We start from the raw sequence: 25,635 nt of genomic DNA on the forward strand, positions 1-25,635 counted from the left end.
TGAGCATCCACAGTATGGGGCTGTAAATCTCTTGTTATCCACATTTCATAGTTAAGAAAATCAAGGCACTAGCTGATGGCAGAATTGGGCCCCAAACCCAGGCAGTTTGATTCAAGTCCCTGCTCTTCACCACTTCCCACTTGTGCCTCTCAAGCCTGAGAAGGCTGAGGAACCATGGGATTTAGGGGATGGACTGAGTTGCAGTTTATTCTATACCATTATTGAATTATATGAACTTTAGTCACTTAGATGCTTTAATATTGATTCATTTGGCTATGCTATTTAATCTTTAAAATTCTTAAAACTCAGAAAGTCTGTTATGCTTTATTGTTTAATTTTTATATGTTGTCTGCTCTTCTCTCTTCCTAGATGAAAAGTTCCTGAGAGTTAGGGACTCTTTTTTGCATATATTCTTGAAACAGCTCACCCATGATCTTGAATTTATAGATTCACAAGTGCTGCTGGCTGGATAGCCACAGAGATTTAAAGGTCTTGGAACACATGGCAACAAGGTCACACATGGTCAAAGGCAGGATTTAGATATTTTGCCTGCCTCCCCAAGAGAAGCCTTTTCCCTGCCCCTCACCCTGAGTCAGGGACAAGGCTGACTCCTTGGTGACCAGGCTGTGTTTTATGTTACAGGCACACATGGCATTCAGGGATGTGGCTGTGGATTTCACCCAGGAAGAGTGGATATTGCTGAGCCCTGCTCAGAGGTCCCTGTATAGGGAGGTGATGCTGGAAAACTACAGCAACTTGGTCTCACTGGGTAAGCCTGGCATCTGTTAGGATTCCCATTTATGCTGCTGGGCATTTTAGTATATGCTTGAAGCAGCCATCTTGCCTTCTGACTTGGCCCTTGTGTCCATAACCTGCAGCCAACTTGTTTTCTTTTCCTGTGAGCAGGAATTCCATTTTCTAAACCAAAACTCATCAGCCAGCTGGAGCAAGGGAAGGAAACCTGGAAAAAGGAGAGAAAATGCCCACCTGACACCTGTCCAGGTGAGTAGGGACCACTGAGCAAATGGATCATAGAGCTGTGGGCAGCTCAGGGGGTGAGGAAGAGGAAGCACTGCTCAGGTGCTAGAGAGAGAAGCTATACTACTCACTTCCTGGGCTGCTATTTGCATTGCCTGGCATGACCTCCCTTCCAGACCTTCATCATTAATCTAGTACAGGGCTTTTCTGGTGTGTCTTCCTCCACTACAAGTCTTTCTTCCTCCTACTGAGTTTGCCCTCTCTCCCTCACTCAGTTCTCTTCTACATTCATAGGCTTCTTTCTCTTGTTACTATTAAAAAGAAAAAGATCAAGCAAGAGCCCTGGCTCAGTTGGTTGGGCATTGTTCCATGCACCAAGAACTTCCTGGTTGGATTCTTGGTCTGGGCATATGCCAGGTTGTGGGCTTGATCCCCAGTGGGGAGCACGCAGGAGGCAGCCGATTGATTTTGTGCTTGCACATCAATGTTTCTTCTCCCTCAGTAAAAACTAAAAAAAAAAAGAAAAAAAGATAAGCAAGAATGTGGGCTGAAGAAATAAGGGCCCTGGGTGGTTAGAGCGCCAACCCATAGACCAGAGTTGCGGTTCAATTCTGGTCAAGGGCATGTACCTTGGTTGCCATTCAGTCCTCTGCCCTGGTCAGGGTTGAGCGGGAGGCAACCAATTTGTGTGTCTCTCACATTGATGTCTCTCTCATTCTCTCTGTCTCTTTCTCTCTCTGTCTCTCTCTCTCCTCCTCTCCCCCTCCCACTCTCTCTGAAGAGAAATGGAAAAGTATCCTCGGGTGAGGGAGGAAGGCTAAAAATCCAACTGAGAAATTGAAATAGAATTTTTTTTAAACTGTGAGCCAAAAGTAGTTTTTACAGTTTTAAATGTTTATATGAGTAACTATATAATACCCTTAATTTTACCTCTTAGACTCAAAACTTAAACTATTTGCTATCTGACCATTTAAGAAAAAGTTTACTGACCCATGCTCTAAGGAATTATGATATACAGCCCTAACTTTTCTTATCCTACTTATTCTGGCTACCACTTTATGTAAAAATGTAAGAACATTGCACTTGCACAGTTCCAATTACCTCTTCCCCCAACATCCTTTATTCTATAGTTGTCATTTGTATTACACCTATACACATTGTGAATTCCCTAATACAATATGTACTTCTTTTTTTTATTTTTGTTACAGATGTTTCTCCTTTTTGTCTCCATTGACACCCTCCTCCTCATACCCCCCACCTTGCCCCAGCTTTGTAGTCGTATCCATTGGTTATGCATACATGCATATAAGTGATGTGGTTTATCTCTTCCCTCCCACCACCACCCCTCTTCTGCGGGTTGTCAGTCTGTACCCTACTTCCATGTCTCTGGGTCTACCCTATTCCTCAGACTGTTATGTTCATTATATACCACAAATAAGTGAGATCATGTGGTATTTGTCTTTTTCTCCTTGGCTTGTTTCACTTAGTATAATATTTTCCAGGTCCCTTCATGTCATCTCAAAGGATAAGAGATCTTTCTTTCTTACAGCTGCATAGTACTTCATTGTGTATACATACCACAGCTTTTTTATCCATTTGTCTACTGATGGACAGTTGGGCTGTTTCCAGATTTTAGCTATTGTAAATAGTGCTGCTATGAACAAGGGGGTACATATATTCTTTCTGATTGGTGTTTCAGGCTTCTTAGGGTATATTCCTAGAAGTGGGATCACTGGGTCAAATGACAGTTCAATTTTTAACTTTTTGAAGTAACACCATATTGTTTTCCATAGTGGCTGCACCAGTCTGCATTCCCACCAGCAATTTACTAGAGTATACTTTTCTCCACACCCTCACCAACTTGTTTGATGATTTGTTGATGGTGGCCATTCTGACAGGTGTAGGTGTGTTGTTTTAATTTGCATCTCTCTGTTGATTACAAATGTTGAGCATTTCTTCATGTCTCTTGGCCATTTGTATGTCCTGTTTGGAGAGTTGTCTATTTAGCTCCTCTGCCCATTTTTCAATTGGGTGCTTTGTCTTCCATTTGTTGAGTTGTATGAGTACTCTATATGTTTTGGAAATTAACCCCTTATCTGTTATATCATTGGCAACGATGCTCTCCCATACAGTGGGTTGCCTTTCCATTATGATGGTTGTTTCTTTTGCTGTGCAGAAGCTTGTGAGTTTGCTGTAGTCCCATGTGTTCACTTTTTCCTTTGTTTCTGTTGCCTTAGGTGATGTATCAGTGAAAATTCTGCTGCATATAATGTCTGAAATTTTGTTGCCTACATTTTCTTCTAGGATATTTATGGATTCATGAGTCACATTTCAGTCGTTTATCCATTTTGAGTTTATTCTTGTGTATGGTGTAAGTTGATGGTCTAGTTTCAGTTTTTTGCATGTAGCTGTCCAATTTTCCCAACACCATTTATTAAAGAGGCTGTCCTTACTCCATTGTATGCTCTTGCCTCCTTTGTCAAATATTAATTGAGTATAATGTCTTTGGTCCATTTCTTGGTTCTCTGTTCTGTTCCACTGGTTATCTGCCTGTTCTTGTGCCAGTACCAGGCTGTTTTGATTACAGTAGCTTTGTAGTATAACGTGATATCTGGTATTGTGATCCCGCTTACTTTGTCCTTCTTTTTCAAGATTGTTGTGGCTGTTCAGGGTCTTTTTTGGTTTCATATGAACTTTTGAAGTATTTGTACTAGTTCTGTGAAATATGTTGTTGGTATTTTGATGGGGATTGCATTGAATCTATAGATTGCTTTGGTAATAGGGACATTTTAATGATGTTAATTCTTCCAATCCATGAACAAGCTATATGCTTCCACTTTTTTATATCTTTCTCTATTTTTTTTTTCAGTGTCCTGTAGTTTTCCGAAAATAGGTCCTTTACTTCTTTGGTTAAGTTTATTCCTAGGTATCTTATTTTTTTGCCATGATGGTGAATCGAATTGTTTTTTTCAGTTTCTCTTTTTGTGAGTTCATTATTGGTGTATAAGAATGCCATCGATTTCTTGACGTTAATTTTGTATCCTGCTACTTTGGCAAATTCATTTATTAAGTCTAGTAAATTTTTGATGGAGTCTTTTTTTTTTTATATTTTCTTTATTATAAGAACAGAGTAAATAGTAGGTATAACATACAAAATATATGTTAATCAATTGTTCATATTATCAGTAAGGCTTTCAAACAATAGTAGGCTATTAGTATTTAAGTTTTGGGGGAGAGAAAATTTATATGTAGATTTTCAACTGCATAGGTGTGGGGGATTGGTGCTCCTAACCCTCATGCTGTTCAAGCATCGACTGTATTATTGTGTTACATTTTTGTCAGGACAAGAAGGGTTATTCTGATGACTTCTCCATGTTGCTTTATGATGACCAATTTTGGACTCTTCTGGAAAGTTTTTTGGTGGCTTGGAAAGTAGTTAACAGTCATCAGAACATAGTCATTGTGAGCTGTTACTGGCTACCAGCCTGTAAAAGTCAGGCTATAAAACTTGGTTTAGCATCAGAACCTGATACCTAAGGATGTCTGTTTGGGTTGTGCAAAAACTCAGTCTTTGCATATTGAGAGAATGAAAATGTTTAACCCATTCATAAATTCTATATTTCATAAATATTGTTATAATTGCACCCGAATCAACTTTAAGTTTGGAAAATTGCCCATGAGTCAGAACTACGGGATATGAATGTGAACGCCATGGTAACTTTCCTGTAACGCAGTTTGTTAAACATTCTCCCCCTTAGCACTCATGATCTTCCATCTCCCCTTCTTCCACTCTCACTCCGTGGCACTGTGCATTCTGGCTGTTATGAGCACTTTCATATTCTTGCACTGATGAGTTTATAATTGAAGAAACCTTCATGAAGGTGTTATTACACGTGGCACTGTTCTAGATGCTGGCATAAACAAGGTGAACTTTGTACAGGCAATATTCTTAAAGTGCTCATGGTCTTGGGCTTCAGCAGAGGGAGGGTGGACTAGACTGGAACTGTATGGGGAAACGGGATTTGGCGGGCACTCAGAGCTTTTGCTGAGTTGCACCATGCAGGACTGTGGTCATCATACTCCTTCCCAGGGCTCTGGGGAGAGGCAGCAGCCCCTCCCTTCTTGATGGAGTCTTTAGGGTTTTCTATGTATAATGTCATCTGCAAATAATGAGTTTCACTTCCTCCTTTCCAATTTGGATCCCTTTTATTTTTACTTCATGTCTGATTGCAATATGTATTTCTTAATCAAGAAAAAAAATATTATTTTATATGCATTCAGATAATTTACCATTTTGTATACACTTCATTTTTTTCTGGAGATCTGAGTTTCCACCCGGTATTTTTCTTTAGCCTAAAGTGCTTGTGTTCAGCAGTGCTTATGGTGCAGGTGGCAGTGTACTTGCTTATATTTTGTTTTTCTGAGTGTGTCTTTAGTCTTGAAATGTGTTTTTACTGGATATAGAATTCTAGATTGGTTTATTTATCTTTTTAACACTGTTAAGATATTGTTCCCCTGTTCTGGCCTCCATTGTTTCTGATGAGAAAATCAGTTGTCATTTCTATAATTGTTACTCAGTTTTTTTGTTACCTTTTCCCCCCTCCTCTGGCTACTTCCAAACTTTACTCTGTATTTTTTGTACTCAGCTGTTTGTCTATGATGTGACTGTTTGGGCATGCTTTTCTTTGTATTTTACCTGCTTCTGAGTCACTGAGATTTTTGAATCTGTAAACTTATGGCTAGATCCAAATTTGGGAAATTTTTGGCCATTGTTCTTTCACATGCTTTTTTCTGCTCCATTCTCTCTCTCTCTGTTGGGGACTACAATTAAATATGTATTAGTCCTTTTGCATTGTCCCACAGATTATGGAGCCTGTCCATCTTTTTTCTCTCTGTTACTCAGATTGGATGATTTCTTTTGATCTGTCTTTAAGTTTACTGTCTCTTCTTATCACCTCTGATATGCTGTCAAGCCCTGGCCAGTGCATTTTTCATTTCAGATATTGTATTTTTCAGTTTTGTCATTTCCATTTACTTTTATTATAATTTTCTGCTTTTGTATTTCTATTTTCTATCTGTTTATTAATGATGAGCAGATTTTTTTTTACCTTCTTTATCAGAATAACTCAGATACTTAATGGATATATTATTAAATGAAAAGTTACGGAATAGTGTTGTTCAGTTTTTTGTTAAAAAAGAGAAGTATGTGAACATAGAAGTCTGTATTGTTATTTACCATGACTAGTGATTACCACAGGGCGGGGATAGAATTGGAGAGATTGGGCAGGTGTTTCTGGGAATTATTTTTTCTACTTGGGATTATTTTTAAATGATAGAAGTATAGATAATTTTGAGGAATTATGTGTGTCTTTTAATTTTTAAAATACTTTTGACAGTTTTATAAATGATTCATGCATGGAGAAGTGTATGTGTTTTTTTATGTAAGAAATTTCTATTTCTCTGTCTTATTAAATTTAAAAGAGAGCCTTACAATTAACTATCCTAGAATCAAGGGATTATAGCATGTATAATAGAAATTATTTATATTTTTAAAGTTATATCTTTATTTTTTATCTCCTAGGAAGAGTCATAAAGCTCCACAGTGTCATTGTAATTTATATCAAATCCTGCATTTATTTCTAAGTTTTTGCCTTACATTTTACTTTAGTAAACTGTTAGATGTAAAAAGATTTATCACAATTTAATCACATTTATTAATAAAGTTTTTTTTTTTTTTTTAAGTATTTATTTATTTATTTTTTTTTTTTTAAATCCTCACCCGAGGACATTTTTCCATTTTTTGTACAGACAGAGTGGGAGGGAGAGAGAGGAAGAGAGAGAGAGAGAGAGAGAGAGAAACATCGATGTGAAAGGGACACATCAAGTGGCTGCCACCCGCAGGGCCAACCAGGGCCGGGGACAAACTGCAACCAAGGTACATGCCCCTAGCGGGAACCGAACCCGGGTCTCTCCGGACCGCAGGCGGACGCTCTAACCGCTGAGCCAAACCGGCCAGGGCATTAATAAAGTTTTTAACATTAAAATTCTCTTTATTCCATGTGATACTTCTTTTAAATTTTTTTCTGGCTAGTCTTAGCGCTCACTTTCTTGTGTATTTTTTGGTAAAGTATTTCTGTGTTCATTCTTTTATTTTTAAATAAAAATAATGTGATTTGGGTATTCTACTTTTAAGCAATAGCATGCTACTGGAATTACATTTTATGCCCAAAACAAGTATTATCTTTTATAATAGCGACTATGGCCCTTTCTCATTTACTGTTATTGATAAGTTTCATAGGACTTACTTAGGGGCTGACTATGGGGCAGATACATAGATGCTTGATTACAGTAATAGGAAAAGTCAGGGCAAAGGAAGTAAAGGCTGCCAAAACAAAATGCCACAGATTAGGTGGCATAAACAACAGAAGTTTATTTTCTTACAGTTCTGGAGATTTAGAATTCTTGGACAATCAATGTGTCAGCAGGTTTGGTTGCTCAGGAGGCCTCTCTCCTTGGCTTGCAAATGATTGCCTTCTTACTATGTCCTCACATGGTCTTTCTTCTGTGTGTGCACATGTCTATTGTCTCATCCTCCTCTTGTAAGGACACCACTTACATTGGATTAGGGCCCCACCCTTATGAGCTCTCTTAACCTTAATTACTGCTTTAAAGCCCCAATCTCCAAATACAGTAGCACTTTATATAGGATGGAATGATTCTGGAACTTAAAAACAGTTGGATTTTAAAAGTTCAGTTCACTGATCAAGGAAAGAATGTTAAGGTAGAACCAGTAAGAGCTGTACTTGGTTGTTCAAAATGTGTGATCATTTATTGCCTTCAGCTGACTAGAACCAGTTGTGATGAAACAATACTTTTAATGTTGACATCTCCTACACAAGAGGTACTATAAGAAGAACATTTTTCTTAATTTATATTGATATCTGGGGAAATTTATGTATTTTTTAATTCTTGCCCAATAACATGTTTAAGAGAGGGAGAAAGAGAGAGAAAAAAAAAAAATCAATGTGAGAGAGAAACACTGGTCAGCTGCTCTCTACATATGCCCCCAACCAGAATTAAACTGGCAACTCAGGTATGTGCCCTAATGGGGAATCGGACCGGCAACCTTTCTGTGCACTGGACAATGCTCTAACCAACTGAGCTACTCTGGCTGGGGCTGGGAAATTTTTTATTTAGATTAATTGTAGAAAAATTATCAGGGCTTGAACTGGTCAGAAGCACCAGAAGGAGCATCTCTTAAGGCTCTTTGTGTTGCCTATTGCTATAAACCCACCACCTTGTAAGAATTCTGGCACAAAGTAATCCTCCAGTAAATATTTGTTAGTGAGTGGGGAAGCTAGTTAGGCATCTAACACATGATCTGTTTAGCCACATTTTTGTGCTGCATCTTATACTAGGAGTTCTCCGGTCTGAATGACTGTTCTTTCAGTCTGTTCCCTTGTCACCACAGGGAAATAGTGAAAGATATGACATTTCTACATGGGTCCTCTGGTGACAGATCTCTCAGTTAAAGAAAATGCTTGTGGACACAGTTTATAGTAGTGGGGATGGTTGTGAATTAGAAGATAATTGTAGTGGTGAGGGGAAAGACTTGCATATTGGACCTATTTATACAGAACTGATACTGCCTGTGATGCTTTATAGTCTGATACATCAAATAGGTGTATGAGGTGAGTTTTCTGGATTGTAGTGGAAATTGGAAGATGTTGTCATGGGCTGAAAAAGTGGTCATGTCAAGGAAGGTTTTGTTTCTGTAGCACTTAAGTTTTAAGCATTTTGAAGAACAGGATATTGAATCTCACTATTAGACTTGACAGAATTACTTGGGTTGCCCCACTGAGTTTCATTTCTGATTCTGACTCTTCTCTCTGCAGGAGAACCAAAGCCAGAACTCCACCTCTGTGCTTTCTGCCCTATGGATTTCTCTGGTCAGAAGTTCCATGTGCAGCATATGCTGTGTAATCACCCGCCCTGGATCTTCCCATGCTTGTGTGCAGAAAATCACATCCAGCCAGGGGATCTGTGCCAAGGGGACCAGAAAAAGCATCAACAAGCCTCTGACCCCAGTTCCTGGAGTGATAAAGCAGAAGGGCAAGAGAGAGAAGTCACCAAGCCTTCATTTGGAAAGACAAAGAAAAGAACTTCAGCAGCATTCTCCAAGCCACCACAAAGGCAGCCAGTCAGCTCTAGGAATGGCATCAGAGGGGTAGAAATAGATGCAAGCCCTACTCAGATGGGGAATCCTGAGGAAACAGACCAGTTGTTGAAGAGGATACAAGACTTAGGATTTGGAACAGTTAATTGTGGAGAGTGTGGACTGGGCTTCAGCAAGATGACAAACCTGCTTAGTCACCAGAGGATACACTCAGGGGAGAAGCCATATGTGTGTGGGGTGTGTGAAAAGGGCTTTAGTCTAAAGAAAAGCCTTGCCAGGCACCAGAAGGCACACTCAGGGGAGAAACCTATTGTGTGCAGAGAGTGTGGACGAGGATTTAACCGGAAGTCAACACTTATCATACATGAGAGGACACACTCGGGCGAAAAGCCTTATATGTGCACTGAATGTGGGCGAGGCTTTAGTCAGAAGTCAAACCTCATCATACACCAGAGGACACACTCGGGGGAGAAGCCCTATGTGTGCCGGGAGTGTGGGAAAGGCTTTAGCCAGAAGTCAGCTGTCGTTAGACACCAGAGGACACATTTAGAGGAAAAGACAATCGTGTGCAATGATTGTGGACTAGGCTTCAGTGATAGGTCCAACCTCATCTCACACCAGAGAACGCACTCAGGGGAGAAGCCTTATGCCTGCAAGGAGTGTGGGCGATGCTTTAGGCAGAGGACAACCCTTGTCAACCACCAGAGGACACACTCAAAGGAAAAGCCTTATGTATGTGGAGTGTGTGGGCACAGCTTTAGCCAGAATTCAACCCTCATCTCACATAGGCGGACACACACTGGGGAAAAGCCTTATGTGTGTGGGGTGTGTGGGCGAGGCTTTAGTCTGAAGTCACACCTCAACAGACACCAGAACATACACTCAGGGGATAAGCCCATCGTATGCAAGGATTGTGGGCGAGGCTTTAGCCAGCAATCAAATCTCATCAGACACCAGAGGACGCACTCAGGGGAAAAGCCCATGGTATGTGAGGAGTGTGGGCGAGGCTTCAGCCAGAAGTCAAACCTCATTGCACACCAGAGGACACACTCAGGGGAAAAGCCATATGTGTGCAGGGAGTGTGAACGAGGCTTCAGTCACCAGGCAGGTCTTATCAGGCACAAGAGAAAACACTCGAGGGAGAAGCCTTACATGTGCAAGCAATGTGAACTAGGCTTTAGCAATAAGTCAGCTTTAATCACACATAAATGGGTACATTCGAAAGAGAAATCCTGTGTATGCAGAGTGTGTGGCCAAGGCTTTATCCAGAAGTCATACCTCATCTTACATCAGATGACACACCAGGAGGAGAAGCCTTAGGTGTACAAGACATGTGCACCAGGCTTTAGCCTGAAGTCTCACCTCAACAAACAGGATGAAATCTCTCCAGCACAAACCTCCGCTCCAGACTGATTTTGAGACCTGTTTGGGGCAATCTTCTGACCTGTTACATTCTGAAAGTCAAGATGGTGGCAGACTAAATAATCAAAATTTTTACACTTTGATGAGATGGAGTAGAAAAATGCATTTCGTAAGTGGTCGAAGGACATTTGGCATAGTTTACTTTCTTCACACTAAGTCTTTATGTTTTATCGCCTTTTGTTCCAATAAACTTTGCTTCTTTACAACCTGTAACCTTTGCTGTGTTCCTCATTTACTCACCTGTAAAGATAGAGAATAAGGAGTGATACAGATATCTGGAACTCCTAAGTCCACTATTCCACAAGAATTTAATTCCTTGGAAGACGTAGGAACCAAGTCACTAGTATATTTATCCAGAAAGTCTAGTCCCTGATATAGGGAGAAAATTTAGGAATTGTATTCAGAGATTTCAGGTGAGGGGAGGAAATTTTTCAGGTTTCTTCTAAAGATATGGCTTCCACTTTCACCTGGAACTACCCTCTTCTTTTGGCTTCTGTGACAGCTCCCCTTCTTGCATCTCTTAGCTCTCAAATGTCTATTATTGTCTTTGCTGAATCAGCTCCTAATCACCTTTCTTGCTTTTTGTCAGGCTTTAGTCCCTAGTTATCCCATCATAGAGCCTCCTTAACAATACATTGTTCTCAGCACTCCATTTTCAGGGGGTCTTTCAGCTGTGATCAAACAATTCTTTAATGTCAGAGCCTGGGTTCCAATCACACCCACATAGGACCACCCTTGCTACACCTCTTTATCAGCACTCTAACAATGTAATGGTATTTAACCACGTTCTCTCCTCAGCCCTACATTAACAGGGATAAGACTCTTTTTTTTTATTTTATTTTATTTTTTTTATTTTTTTTATCCTCACCTGAGGACACTTTTTCATTCTTTGTTCAGATAGAGCAGGAGGGAGAGAGAGAGAGAGAGAAACATCGATGTGAAAGGGACACATCGAGTGGCTGCCACCCGCACGACCAACCAGGGCCGGGGACAAACTGCAACCGAGGTACATGCCCTTAGCGGGAACCGAACCCGGGTCTCTCCGGACCACAGGCCGACGCTCTAACCGCTGAGCCAAACCGGCCAGGGCAACAGGGATAAGACTCTTGAAGCCACACTCCCAAATCAGTCATGAAATATAAGGGCTTAGAACTTAAAATCATGCTCCTCAGCACTCCATCTGAGGCCCAGTCTCTATGCCAGCCATCTAATAACTTCACTAAGGTCCCTTAGCCATACACTCTAAATAGTTCTCCAATTACAAGGCTGATATTCAACCATGTTTAAAGATTTTTAACCATACCTCGTCCATTGTATTTCAGTCTAAAGTTTTTGCCCAAAACAAGTGGGCTTCAAGGTAATCATCTCAAGGATGTGGGAGTAACACCCTTTTTTATGACTTCAAAAGATTTGAGTGTACAGTTCCTAGACCCTCTCTCAACCACACAGAATGGTTTCTGTGATTTTTAAGGATATCATCCTATAGCATCCTGACATTCAACCCAAACCATAGGAGGGATTGATTTGAAGAGCTTTGTAGATGTGGATTTATCTAGTGAAATGAACTACAAGAGCCATGGGCAACCCATGACATTTGTAATAGAAACACCAGCTTAGTCTGGAAAGGAAAAAGAAAAATCCCTTTAGGCAGGGAGACGGGCTAAGAAATGTACCATTTTGCAGATATCATTTGCAAAAATTTGAAAATATTCTTTTGTAGACTAGAAACAGATACACTTATCATTAATCTTGGAAATATAAATTGATATAACTCCTATGGTGGACAACTTAGTATTTTTACCAAATTTTAAAATTTATGTTCCCCTTGAGCCCATAATCTCATTTAATGGAATTTATTCAATAGCTATACATGTTCATGTGCAAAATGGTTTATATTTTTGGTGCAGTAGTAATTTCAAATTTTAGTAAGGAAAAATGTACACCAATAGAGAAACTCATTCAATAAAAGTCAATCATGCAATATGTTGCTGTTATATTGTCAAAGAATGAGAGGATTATCTCTGTGTACTTAAATGAGAGGATCTCCAAAATTAATCAATAGGGAGAAGGTTGGAGTAAATAATCTGAGAATGCCATGTCCAGTGTGCCATTTTAGGTATAAAAGAAGCAATAGAAGAACATATTTTTAGAAGAACTAATTAGAAGAACTTATATTTCCCAATTTCAAAACTTACTAAAGCTATACTAAGCAACTAATCAGTGGAGTTTCTTGATCAAAAGCCCTATAGCAGAATTTTCTTCCATAATAGCACAAGAAATTCATTTTTTAATCTAAATTTAAAGTCTAAGTTTTGCACCTAAACTTTACACACTGATTTTTTTCTTCAAAAATGGCCCAGACTTTTTTTTTAAACCAAATTGGCATAATTGGGATTTTCTGACTATAATACCACACTAGTCTTGAAAAATCAAATTTTTACCCAAATTCACTAAGTCTTAGGGTTTTTGGAAATAATTCTTATGCTGGGTTTTTCTAAGATGATCCAAATATGTGATTTTTCATATCTATTGCTCAAATTGTTACAGTGGTATGGTTATAAATTCAATGCTACATTATTTTACAAAATATATACTTTTTTATCCAAATTTATTCAAATCATTGGTTTGAGGGTGCACAAATCCTTTGTCCAATATTCCCCCAAATGGACAAAAAACATGATTTAAAATATATAATTTTATATAAATAGTGGAGTTTGGGAAATAAGTCATATGCCAACTATTTGTCCCCAGATGCCCTGACACTGTGATATTTTCAACCAAATATACTCAAATTTGGGGGCTTATTAGAAGTAGGTCCTAAAACAGATTTTTCTGTTCTTCTAAAATAAGCAGAAAGTATGATTTCTTATCCAAATTCACTGAAATCTTGGCATCTTTTGGACATAACTCCTATGCAAGATTTCTCTTCCAAATAGCCTAGAAATTCAATTTTTCAGACTGGCTCAAATGGGTTTTTGGAGTTCTTGGACATAATTTCTATGCCAGACTTTCTTTCAGAGTGGCCTAAAAATGTGATATTTCATGTTCTGAAATAATGTTCTGAAATTGTGGAGTTTTGGTAAGCTCTGTGATAGAGTGTTCTTTGAAAATGTCCATAAAATGTTACTTTTTGTTAAAAATTTACTAATATTGTAGGGTTTTTTAGACATAAGTCTGTGCCAGATTTTCTTCCAATATGGCCCCTAAACATGATACTTTTTAAACCCAAATTTATTCCGAAATGCAGTTTCTTAGATGTAAGCTCTATGCCAGCTTTTTCCCCCCATTAAAAGTGGATTTCTTTAGATATATCCCATGTGTTTTTTTTTTCTTCCAAAATGGTTCCGAAGGAGGTTTTTTTGTTTTATTTTGTTGTTGTTTTTTTTAACATAGCTATATGCCATAGTTTTCTTCCAAAATGCTGTGAAAACAAAATATTTTATCCAAATCTGCTAAATATTGGTTTTAGACATGAATCATCCACCATAATTTTATGTCCAACATGGCCCAGAAATGTTTTTTTTAATCCATATTTAAATTGTGAAGTGTTTTGGACATAAATCTTAAGTTTTTCTTCAAAATGGCCTGAAATAAGATTTTTCATTCAAACTTGCCTCAAACTTTAGGTTTTGGATGTAAATCCTCTGCCAGATCATTCTTTCAAAATGGCCTGAAAATATGATTTATCTCCATCAAAAATTACATGAATCATAAATTTTTTAGGGTTTTTTGTTTTGTTTTGTTATTGTTTGATAGTGTTTAAGTCCTGGCACAGTAAATTACAGTTCAGTACAGGTGAAAAAAAAAAGTGTACAAATAAATATACACCATATATCCCAATATAAATGGTTCTCAGTATCTGAAAATGTCTTTACTAAGGGAATTAATACCTAAATATGTGTACAGTTGAACATCTATTCCAATGAGAGTCCTTTTTATATACTCTTAACATATAATATCTATTCTTTGGCTTGAGGCTTGAGTTTATTTCATTTTTCTAGAGTCTGGTATTGTTTCTTGTTTTCTCATATTTCTTCAGCAATATCAAAGACATAGTTCATGAAAATATTTTCATACTAAAATTAATCCAAGAGTATCTCTGGTTCTTACTTTGTACCATTTTTCTGAGTTTTGTCTTTAAGGGAACAGCACACTTAAAACCTATCCATATAGGGTGTGATGTCACTGAAAATGGTAGAATAGGGGACTATAAAACTCTTCCTCTCCACAAAAGCAAAGAATAAGTTGGCAAAAACTGTTAGAATCAACTTTTTCAGAACTCTGGAATCTATTTTTTTAAACCTACAACCAGGGGATGCTAAATGGAGAAATGAGCAGTTAATCTTTGGTAACTGAGTGCTGTGATATTAAATCTCATCTGCCTAACATCTCCCACCCCATCTCAGCAGCAGCCATATTCTGAGTGAAGGTTATTAGTACCAGAGGGAGAAATGTGGACCTTCTTCCCAAGGAATCATTACTGCATATTTGATCCATTTGGTGACTCCATGAAGGATTGGCTTAGGGATTTGCCTTTGTTTCACCTAACTTAGAAATTCCCCAGGGCAGAAGCAGCTTCTCAGGTGGCATTTATTGAAAGCATTTAAAGGTAAATATATTAACCTCAACCACCTGAGGCAACAGATAACAGATGGGGAAAGCAATAGACAGGCAAAAATTCTGCAAAGTTAGAAAAGGAGATACATGTGGACAAATGAGGACTTTTAAAGGCCTACATATATACCAGGAATCTAGAAGATGACCTCTATACCCAGGGATGGACATATGCTCATAAAAGACCTGAAAAGACCCTAATCTTTTACTTATGGCTGACTTTCAGGGTCCACATATAGAAGAATAAAAGCAAAGGCAGAATTTTAAATAGGTTAAACATTGATGGAGTGCCCCATACAGAGCCAACCTGTAAAACTGGGAGAGTATTTTGAATTTCTGGTTCTAGGTGTTTAACAAAATCACTGTCAAATCATTAGCTGACTAGTAAGCTAACAGAACAGAGACTTTAATAGCTACACATGACAAAGAATACAGTCTTTACAAAAAATGGTTTAGAAAAGTCACTAAACAAAAACAACCCATAACAAGCAACAACAACAAGACCTGAGAGGGAACAGCCTCTGATTTGTACAGGTCCACATTATAGTATGCAAAACTTTCGGTTTTTAACAAAAAATTATGAGGCATGCAAAAAACAAAACATTATGAAAATTCACAGAGATGTAAGTTAACAGAAACTGTCCCTGAGGAAGACCAGACATTGGACTTACTAGATCAAGATTTTAAATAAGCTGTCCTAAAATATGTTCAAAGATACTGTCAACAATAAAAAAATAAGTAAATCAAAAAATATGTTCAAAGAGCTAAAGGAATCCTAAAAAAAAGAAAGAAAAAAAGAAAACCAAGAGAACAGTGTGTCACAAATACAGAATATCAATAAAGATATAGACATTATATCATGGAACCCAACAGAAATTCTAGAGCTGAAAAGTACAATAATTGAGATGAAAAATTAAATAGAGGGGTTCAATAGCAGAAAAAAAGAATTGGCAAAATTGAAGCAGGTCAATTGAGATTATCAAGCATGAGAAGCATAAAGAAATAAGAGTAAAGAAAAATGAACAGAGCCTCAGAGTACACCAACATACACGTAGTAGGAGTCTCAGGAGAAGAAAGCAGAGAAAATATTAAAGAAATAATGACCACAGATTGTCTAGATGTGATGAAAGACATAAATATATACATGCAAGAAGCTTTGTAAACTCCAACTAAAATAGAGATCTACACCAAGACACATTATAGTCAAATTGTCACACACACACACACACACACACACACACACACACACACACACAGAATCTTGAAAGCCGCAAGAGAAAAGAGACTTCTCATATACAAGAGATCCTCAATATGATTAAGAGCCATTTTTTCATGAATTCCAGAAGATGGTAGGTGCTAAAAAAAAAGGGGGGGGGTCAATCAAAAATTTTATATCTCAAAAGATTAAAAGAGAAATAAAGGTAATTCCTGATAAACAAACTGAGTGAGTTCATCACTTAGTAGACCTATCCTACAAGAAATGTTAGAGGTTGCCCTGGCCCATGTGGCTCAGTTGGTTGGGTACTGTCCCATGCACTGAGGGGTTGCTGGTTCGATTTCCAGTCAGAGTGCATGCCCAAGTTGTGGGCTTGATCCCTAGTGTGGGGCATCCAGGGGGCAGCCAATCAATGTTTAGCTCTCACATCAATGTCTCACTCTCTTTCTCTCCCTCTCCCTTCCTCTCTCTCTAAAAATCAATTTTAAAAATCTTTTTTTTAAAAAGCCCTGGCTGATGTGGATTAATTAGTTGGTTGTCATCCTATGCACTAAAATGTTGCCAGTTCACTTGGACACATACCCAGGTTGTTGGCTCAATCCTCAGTGCAGGGCATTCAGGAGGCAACAGATTAATGTTTTGTTCTCATATCACTATTTCTCTCTCTCTCTTTCTCTCTCTAAAAATCAATTTGAAAATCTAAAAAAAAAAAAAAAACCCACACAAAGAAATGCTAGGGGCTGAAAGGACACTAGACAACAAGTTGAAGCCATACAAATAAATAAAGGTGGCTGCATAGTTAAGTATAAAGTCAGTATTATTGTATTTTGGGGCTGTAAATTCTCTTTTTTTCCTAATATGATTTAAAAGGCAAATGAATAAACACTAATTATAAACCTGTGTTAATGAGCACATGATATGGAAAGATATGATTTGTGACAATAACATGGGGGGTGGTGAAACTATATAGGAGTAGAATTTTTGTATATTATTTAAGTTGGCATTAATTCTAACTAGATTGTTATAAATTTAAGACAATAGTTATAATCCCCAGAATAATGCTAAAGAAAAAAATAACTAGAAAAAATACAGAAATGTATTCTGTACATATATAAATATGTATACAGAGAATATATATTTTGAGAAGGAATCAAAATAATACACTTGAAAAATCAAATTAAAAAAAAAAAGTCACTATTCAAAGAATTAGGGGACACAAAAATATATAAGCTACATAGAAAACAAATACAAAATTTGCAAAAGTATGTCCTTTATCAGTATGAATAATTGTATGTCAAGAAATTAGTTAAGTTAGATGAAATTGTTAGAAACAACCAAATTACAAAATAATCATGAATAAATACAAAATCTGAACAGACCAATAATGAGTAAGGAGATTGAATCAGTCATCAAAAACATTCCAACAAGGAAAATCCCAGGACCAGATGGTTTCACTGGTGAAACCTACCAAATATTTAAAGAAAAATTAACACCAATTTTTCTCAAACTCTTCCAAAAAAAGAAGCGGTAACACGTCCTAACTCTTCTGTGAGGCCAGCAATACCTTGATTGCAAAATCTAACAAAAACATTACAAAAGATTCAGCTACAATTTTCCTTATACATATATATAGAAAAATCCTTAACAAAATACTAGCAACTGAATCTAGCAGTATATTAAAAAGATTTTACACCATAAACAAACAGGTTTCTAATTTAACATATGAAAATCAATTTAATACACCACATTAATAGAATGAAGGGGAGGAAAACACATTCCATTTGTATGAGATATCCAGAATAGGCAAATTCATAGAGACAGAAAACATATTAGTGTTTGCCAAGGGCTAAAAAAAAAAAGGAGAAATAGGAGTGACTACTCTTTGTTAATTATACAAGGTTTTGTTTGGGGTATTAAAAATGTTCTGGAATTCGATAGTCATAATGGTTGCAAAATATTGTGAATGTGCTAAAAGCCATTAAATTGTACACTCTATGGAAAACAATATGGTGTTTCCTCAAAAAATTAAAAACTGAACTGCCATTTGATCCAGTGATCCCACTTCTAGGAATACACCATAACCAATGGACATAGACAACAGTGCTGTGAGGGGTGAGTGGGATCAGGAGAAGGGTGACAATGGGGGGGAAAGAAGAAACATCTGTAACAAAAATAAGTTAATTAATAAAAATAACAATAAAAAATAAATATGATACACTACATTAACAAAATGAAAGATAAAAGTCATATGATCTTATCAACAGATGTCGAAAAAGCATTTGAGAAAATCCAGCACCCATTTCTGGTAAAAACACTTAGCAAAGTGGGAATTAAGGGATCATATCTCAACATGATAAAGACCATATATGTAAAACCTATAGCCAATAATACGTTCAATGGGCAAAAACTAAAAGCATTTCCCTTAAGAACAGGAACAAGACTGGGATGTCCCCTTTCACCACTCTTATTCAGCACAGTCCTGGAAGACTTAGCCACAGCTATCACAAAAGAAGAAAAAATAAAAGCCTTCCAAATTGGAAAAGAGGAAGTGAAACTACCATTATTTGCAGATGACATGATATTATACATAGAAAACCCTAAAGATTTCACCAAAACATTACTAGATTTAATAAATAAATTTGGCAAAGTAACAGGATACAAAATCAACATCCAGAAATTGTTGGCATTTTTATACACCAATAATGAACAAACAGAATGAAAAACAATCCCATTTACCATTGCAACAGAAAAATTAAGATACCTAGGAATAAACTTAACCAAGGAATTAAAAGACCTGTTCTCTAAAACTACAGGACATTGAAAAAAGTAACAGAGGAAAATATAAAAAAGTGGAAGCATATACTATGTTCATGGATTGAAAGAATCAACATCATTATAATGTCCATATTACCCAAAGTAATCTATAGAGTCAATGCAATCCCCATTAAAATGCCAATGGCATATTTCAGAAATCTAGAATAAATACTTCACAAGTTTATGTAGAACCAAAAAGATCCCAAATAGCCACAGCAGTCTTGTAAAAGAAGATCAAAGTTGGAGAGACCACAATACCAGATATCAGGTTATACTACAAAGCCATCGTAATCAAAATAGCTTAGTACTGGCACAAGAATAGGCATATAGATCAATGGAACAGAACAGAGAACCCAGAAATTGACCCAAAACATTATGCCCAATTAATATTTGACGAAGGAAGCAAGAGCATACAATGGAGTAAAGACAGTTTCTTCAATAAATGGTGTTAGGAGAATTGGACAGGTACATGTAAAAAAATGAAACTAAACCACCAATTTACACCATAATAAGAATAAACTCAAAATGGATAAAAGATTTAAATGTGATTCATGAAACTACAAAAATCCTAGAAGAAAATGTAGGCAGCAAAATGTTAGACATCACATGTAGCAGAATTTTTACTGATACATTGCCTAATGCAAGAGGAAAAAAAATTAATACATGGGACTACATCAAACTAAAAAGCTGCTGCACAGCAAAAGAAACAAGCATCAAAATGGAAAAGGAACCCACTATATGGAAGAGCATAATTGCCAACGATACATCAGATAAGGGGTTGGTTTCCAAAATATATAGAGTACTCATGCTACTCAACAAAAGAAAAACAAAGAACCCAACTAAAAAATGGGCTGAGGACCCAAAGATACACTTCTCCAAACAGGACATACAAATGGCCAAGAGACATGTGAAAAAATGCTCAACATCACTAGCCATCAGAGAGATGCAAATTAAAATAACTATGAGGTATCACCTCACACCTGCCAGAATGGCTGCCATCTACAAATCATCAAACAACAAGTGCTGGCGAGGATGTGGAGAAAAGTATACTCTAGTAAACTGCTGGTGGGAATGCAGACTGGTGCAGTCACTCTATCTAAAAAAACAAACAAAAACAAAACAAAAAATCAATGGAAAATTATCCTAGGGTGAGGATTAAAAAACAAAAACAAAAATCCTTTCCAGAATATTGAAGAAAATATAAGGTTATAACATTGTGAGCCTAACATTATACTGGTTCCAAACAAATAACAAAATGATAAGTATAGGTCAACTTCATTTATTTAAAAGACCTGTCAGAATGGCTGCCATCAACAAATCATCAAACAAGTGTTGGCGAGGGTGTGCAAAACAGGGGACTCTAGTACACTGTTGGTGGGAATGCAGACTGGTGCAGCCACTGTGGAAAACACTATGGTGTTACCTCAAAAAGTTAAAAATTGAATTGCCATTTGACCCTGTGATCCCACTTCTAGGAATATACCCTAAGAAGCTTAAAACACCAATAAGAAAGAATATATGTACCCCTATGTTCATGACAGCACTATTTACAATAGCTAAGATCTGGAAACAATCCAAGTGTCCATCAGTAGATGAGTGGATAAAAAAGCTGTGGTACATATACACAATGGAGTACTATGAAGCTGTAAGAAAGATCTCTTATCATTTGAGACGACCTGGAGAGAATATTATGTTAAGAGAAACAAGCCAAGCAGAGAAAGACAAGTATCACATTATCTCACTTATTTGTGGAATATAATGAACTAAACAAACTGATAAACAAAACTGACCCAGAGACATAGAGGTAGGGTACAGAGTGACAAACCTCAGAAAACGGGTGTTTGGGGAAAGAGATAAACCACAGAACTTATATGCATGTACACATAACCAATGGGCATAGACAACAAAGCTGGAGATGGGGTGGGGGGGATGGGAAGGAGGGTGTCAATGGGGGAAAAAGGAGAAACATCTGTAACAAAAACAAATTCATAAAAATAAGTTAAAAATTTAAAAAAAATAAAAGACATAGCTCTAAACAGGTTGAAATGAAACTCAGGAGTGGAATGTAGTAAGAATATGTTGTATTTATCCCAGGAATGGAGGCATAATTCAAAAACATATATTATCAATGTAATTAATTCACTAATGAGAAAAAAAACTTATTTCAATGGGTGCCAAAAATCATTTGCATAGTTTTAATTCCTGATATGTTAATAACATTAGGAATAAGTGGAAACTAAATTTCGCAACTAGGAAATTTACACTTACATATGTGGCTGGTGTTACATTTCTATTATATTGCGCTGCTCTGGACTCTAGAAGATACTCTGCTTCTATAGGACAAAAAGAACTTCTCCAAATCAATGAGAAAAATATAAGGAACTCAGTTGGCCAATAGACAAGTAGGAACTCACTCACCTTGATGGTAAGGAAGGAATGGCACACTTCAGGCCACTGGAGCCCTGTGGGGATGTGGGATGAAGGCATGAAGCAGCAACCAGGTTTTAGGAGGAGATGGCAGTGGGTCCAGATGCAGGGAGGACATGGTGGTCTGAGCCACCAACCACTGGAAATTCAGCTCCTAGGGCCCAGGCCTTCCCACCTAGAACCCTGAGCACCAACTACAGGGCCTGAGTTGAGACTGCAGGGTGGGGGTTCAAAGGGTAGCGTCCTGCTTCCCTCCTGGCCTCTGGGTGCTGGCTCTCAGGTGGGTATGAGCAGCTCCCACTAGACCTCCTCCTCCAGCTTCTAGTGGTTGGTCAGGAACATATGCAGCTCCAGGGCACACACAGAGGTGCACCACGCAGATGCCCCTATAAGGCAGGGTGGCTGCCTCGTTGTGGAGAAAGCGGGAGCAGACCACCTCTGGCCATTAGCAACTTCAGAGTATGCCTTCCCTCAAGTCACCTTTCCTGGGGTGGCTCTTACCTGGTGACTGAGCTATAGCTATCAAGGCACAGGGGGACACTGATGGACGTCCTCCTCTCCAGTGTCCCATGCCAGAGATGGCTGAGAGTTTGTTGGGACTGCATCACTGATGTCTTCCTTTGCACAATCTCCCTTCTTCCTTTCACACGTGTTGATCCCAAATAAACACACATTCTCTTCCATCCCAACAGTCTCAGCAAATGTTTCTGGAGAACCCAGCCTGGCGCATGCTCTGTGGTGAAGGGCACCAGTGTCTCCTGCAAGTACCCTGTGACCATGAGGAGGAAAGGCGGGGGGGGGAGATGTGTCCCTGTGGGTTCCAGTTTGTCCTCACTTATCCCCACCTCCTGCCCATCTTTTCTTCCCCACTGGGGCCCTGCTGAGCTACAGTGACTTCAGGCCCACAACCAGCCTCACTCACTCCCACAACTGCGTACAGTCCAATTCCTTTAACAAACCTCTTAAACAATATCACTTATAGTGGATTTGCTCTCCCATCAAGCCCCTGATATAGTGTCATTAGGAAAAGAAAAGTAAGCTTCATGAAGAATAAGAAATAGAATACTTGGCCGGTGTTGCTGAGTGGTTAGAGCATCAGCCCATGCACTGAAGGGTTGTGGATTCAATTCCCAGTCAAGGGCATGTACCTGGGTTGCAGGTTTGATCACCAGACCCCACTGGGGTGAGTGTGGTAGGCAACCAATCAATGTGTCTCTCTCACATCAATGTTTCTCTCTCTCTCTCTCTCTCTCTCTCCCCCCTCCACCCCATCCCCCTGGATTTGAACCTGTGTTCTTGCTTCTTAAATATTAAGTTACCTGTTCATATTTTAAATGAGGTTTGATCTGAAAAAGTGAAATTCGAGGGTGATTTGTGCTGGCCGTAGGCTTTAGTGAAAGGAAAGAGACCTAGTGTGAGATGTCAGGTGTGTGCTTTGCCTCTAGGAGATGGAGGGCAGGACCCTCCAGTGTGGAAAACCCAAGGAACAGTAAAGACATGATCCCTGCACTCAGGGTATGAAAGTTACCCCCAAGAGCTATGATATGACCATGTCTGGAACCCATGGGGCCCTTCGTACTCCCTGAGGACTGGAGAAAATGGTCTTGAACTCCATACCCTGCTCCCTGTCTGTAGATGATACCAAAGCCTGTGAGGTCTAAGCGGTAGCAGCATCTGGTGCCCTAACCCACCTTCCAAGTGTTGTGGCCATTGTTTTACTTCCACCTTCTAAATCTCGAATTCTGTGCAGTTTCTCTTGTACCCAACCCTGAGCTGAGCCACAAAGGAAGAGAACTCTGGGAAAGGTTGTCCCAGCTAAGCAAAGTTGACACAGTGTGATCTCTCTTCCACACCCAGACACCAAACCAGACAATCACGCTCCATGGGTCTCTCCAGACACTGGCTACCCTTGCAGAGTCCTAACAAAGACTGGGAGCTTGGATGCCAAGGACTGAGCCCGTCCTCCCTCCAGACAGTCACCCACTCACAAAAATAAAATGCAGGTAGTGATGATAGCAACCACTTAACAAAGTTGGTTATTTAATTTGCTAAATTAGTTATTTTAAATTAATGAATATTCTAATTATATACATTAAGAAAAACAACTTAGGAACTCCAGGATTCAATCACCAAAGACTGAAATAACATTCTGAAAAAAGAAATGTCAAAATTAAACATTCCTGCAAATAGTTTATTCAAAATTTGTCATGAAATAACAAACCATAACAATAGGTATATCGATGTATTCAGCATAAGAAAAACATTTTTAAATAAACTCAATATTTATATACTAATTTGGGAACATCTATAAGATATATTAAGCAAAAGAACAAGATGGGTCAGTATATAATTTGCTACAACTTGTCTTAAAAGAGGGGAAGTAATACATATGTATGGTACCTATATTTACATGTATGTATACTCTATCTATGTGCATAGAGTGCATGCATGTGCTTATGTAGTCCTATACTATTTCTGGGAAGACCCAGATTGCACTAGTATCACTGGCTGCCTCTGGGGAGGGGAAGTGGGTGGCTGTGGAACAAGGATGGAAAGCAGATTTTTTACTATATAATACTTTATACTTTTTTAGGTTTGAATTATGCATAACTATTATCTATTGAAAAATAAATTTAAAAGAAATTCTAAACTTAGCAGCAATAAAACATGCATTAAGTTTATCACCATCCAGGGCACATTAGGAAATGCCCATGTGGTATTTGTAGCTCACACTGTCATATAATTAAAAGAAAAAAAATCTTATGAGTCTTCTTCACCTCAATTCCCAAATCTCAAATACATATTTCACAAAGAAACAAAGACAGCCAGAGTTGGATGGTTTCTTTAAGTAAAGCCCCGCAGAGGCCTTAAGGTCTATCAGTCAGCAAGGCCGAGCTTAGCAGTGAAGAGCGAGGTGATGAGATCATCCCCAATTGTCAGAGCCAGGTCATGGGCTGTCTGGCCTCTAGTATTCTTCTTTCGGATGCTTGCGTTACATCTGGGAAGGGAATGGCAGTGAACTGAAGGACGTAGGCACTTGGACCTGAGCACTTGTCTCTTACCTGACATGGAGACCAGTCTGGGAGCCTCCTGGTCCCACCTTCCCAAACCTGTCCTCAAGAGGCCACCATGACCCCATTCTCAAGGGTGGCTCTCAAAAGGGCTTTCTGATTTCAAACGTTCAATTGTCAGTCCTGGCTATTGGTCCCCATTGCATCAATGTCCTACAACCAAGTGAGTTTAAGAGAGGGGCAATATTTTCATTGTGTGTTTAAAAGCAACCTAGTGCCCAAAAGCTATGGTGAGACAGTGGCCTCCATTCACTAGATTAAGTATATATTCAGGCACCAGGGCCCTCTGAAATCACCCCAGGTCCTCAAAAGTCTCCCTAAGAGGCCAGGGAACTTACCCCAATAAAGTAGTGATACACTCTCTTCCTGCCAGGCCAAGCAGAGTTGCTTCATGAAGAGCTGTATTTTGGAACCTGTTTGGAGAAAAAAAATCATCCTGGCTAAAGAAACTGGAGAGGGAGCACGTGACCAAAGGGGCCGTTTCACCCACTGACCTATTTAACAAATAGGGATAATCTCTTGAGTCTCCCCTCACTGCCGCTTCCTTTAGAGAAATACTGTGATGGTGGCTAAGCTATGATGTTAGAAAGTGAAAGGTCTATGAACACATTCATTTTTTAAAGTAAGAAACCTCACAAGCATCTGGTTTGTAGGTGATTCAACAAATGCAGTTTATGGAACATATTAGACATAGTCTTAACACTGGCTTGGAACTCTTGGCCATTGTCTATATAATAACCTTTCTGGACTGAGGCTACTATTCTTGTGTAGGAAAATGACTTTGGCTTCAGTGAGTTGGGTTTGTATAATATGAAAGTACACAACAATCTTAGAACCCACACAGCAAGGCCTAGAGGTCATTCAGAGCATATTTTACTGCATGCCAGACTGTCTCTACCTTGCCTGGCCAAATTTGG

At 38.5% G+C, this 25,635-nt stretch overlaps 2 protein-coding genes across 2 annotated transcripts in view; one reads left to right on the top strand and one right to left on the bottom strand.

Moving 5' to 3' along the window:
• The first annotated feature begins 556 nt into the window (after nt 1–556).
• ZNF133 (zinc finger protein 133) lies at nt 557–10,777 on the top strand. The gene is made up of 3 exons (XM_036246012.1): nt 557–769; nt 907–1,002; nt 8,874–10,777. The coding sequence occupies exons 1-3, from the start codon at nt 634–636 to the stop codon at nt 10,472–10,474; spliced, it is 1,833 nt and encodes a 610-aa protein (XP_036101905.1). The 5' UTR covers nt 557–633; the 3' UTR covers nt 10,475–10,777.
• A 13,747-nt stretch (nt 10,778–24,524) lies between these two features.
• Nucleotides 24,525–25,635, bottom strand: part of DZANK1 (double zinc ribbon and ankyrin repeat domains 1) — a 115,089-nt gene continuing 113,978 nt past the window's right edge. The window contains exons 19-20 of the mRNA XM_036245926.1: nt 25,057–25,131; nt 24,525–24,645 (exon numbers count right to left, since the gene is read on the bottom strand). Coding sequence (XP_036101819.1) covers nt 24,525–24,645; nt 25,057–25,131 — 196 coding nt within the window. The remainder of the gene's footprint in view (nt 24,646–25,056; nt 25,132–25,635) is intronic.

Source organism: Molossus molossus, unplaced genomic scaffold, assembly GCF_014108415.1.
Source record: "Molossus molossus isolate mMolMol1 unplaced genomic scaffold, mMolMol1.p scaffold_m16_p_6, whole genome shotgun sequence".
Classification (NCBI taxonomy): Eukaryota; Metazoa; Chordata; class Mammalia; order Chiroptera; family Molossidae; genus Molossus; species Molossus molossus.

Coding starts and splice junctions, on each gene's coding strand:
- ZNF133 (XM_036246012.1), top strand. CDS start 634: ATGTTACAGGCACACATGGCATTCAGGGATGTGGCTGTGGATTTCACC. Junction 770..906: donor CAGCAACTTGGTCTCACTGG/GTAAGCCTGGCA, acceptor TCCTGTGAGCAG/GAATTCCATTTTCTAAACCA. Junction 1,003..8,873: donor CCCACCTGACACCTGTCCAG/GTGAGTAGGGAC, acceptor TTCTCTCTGCAG/GAGAACCAAAGCCAGAACTC.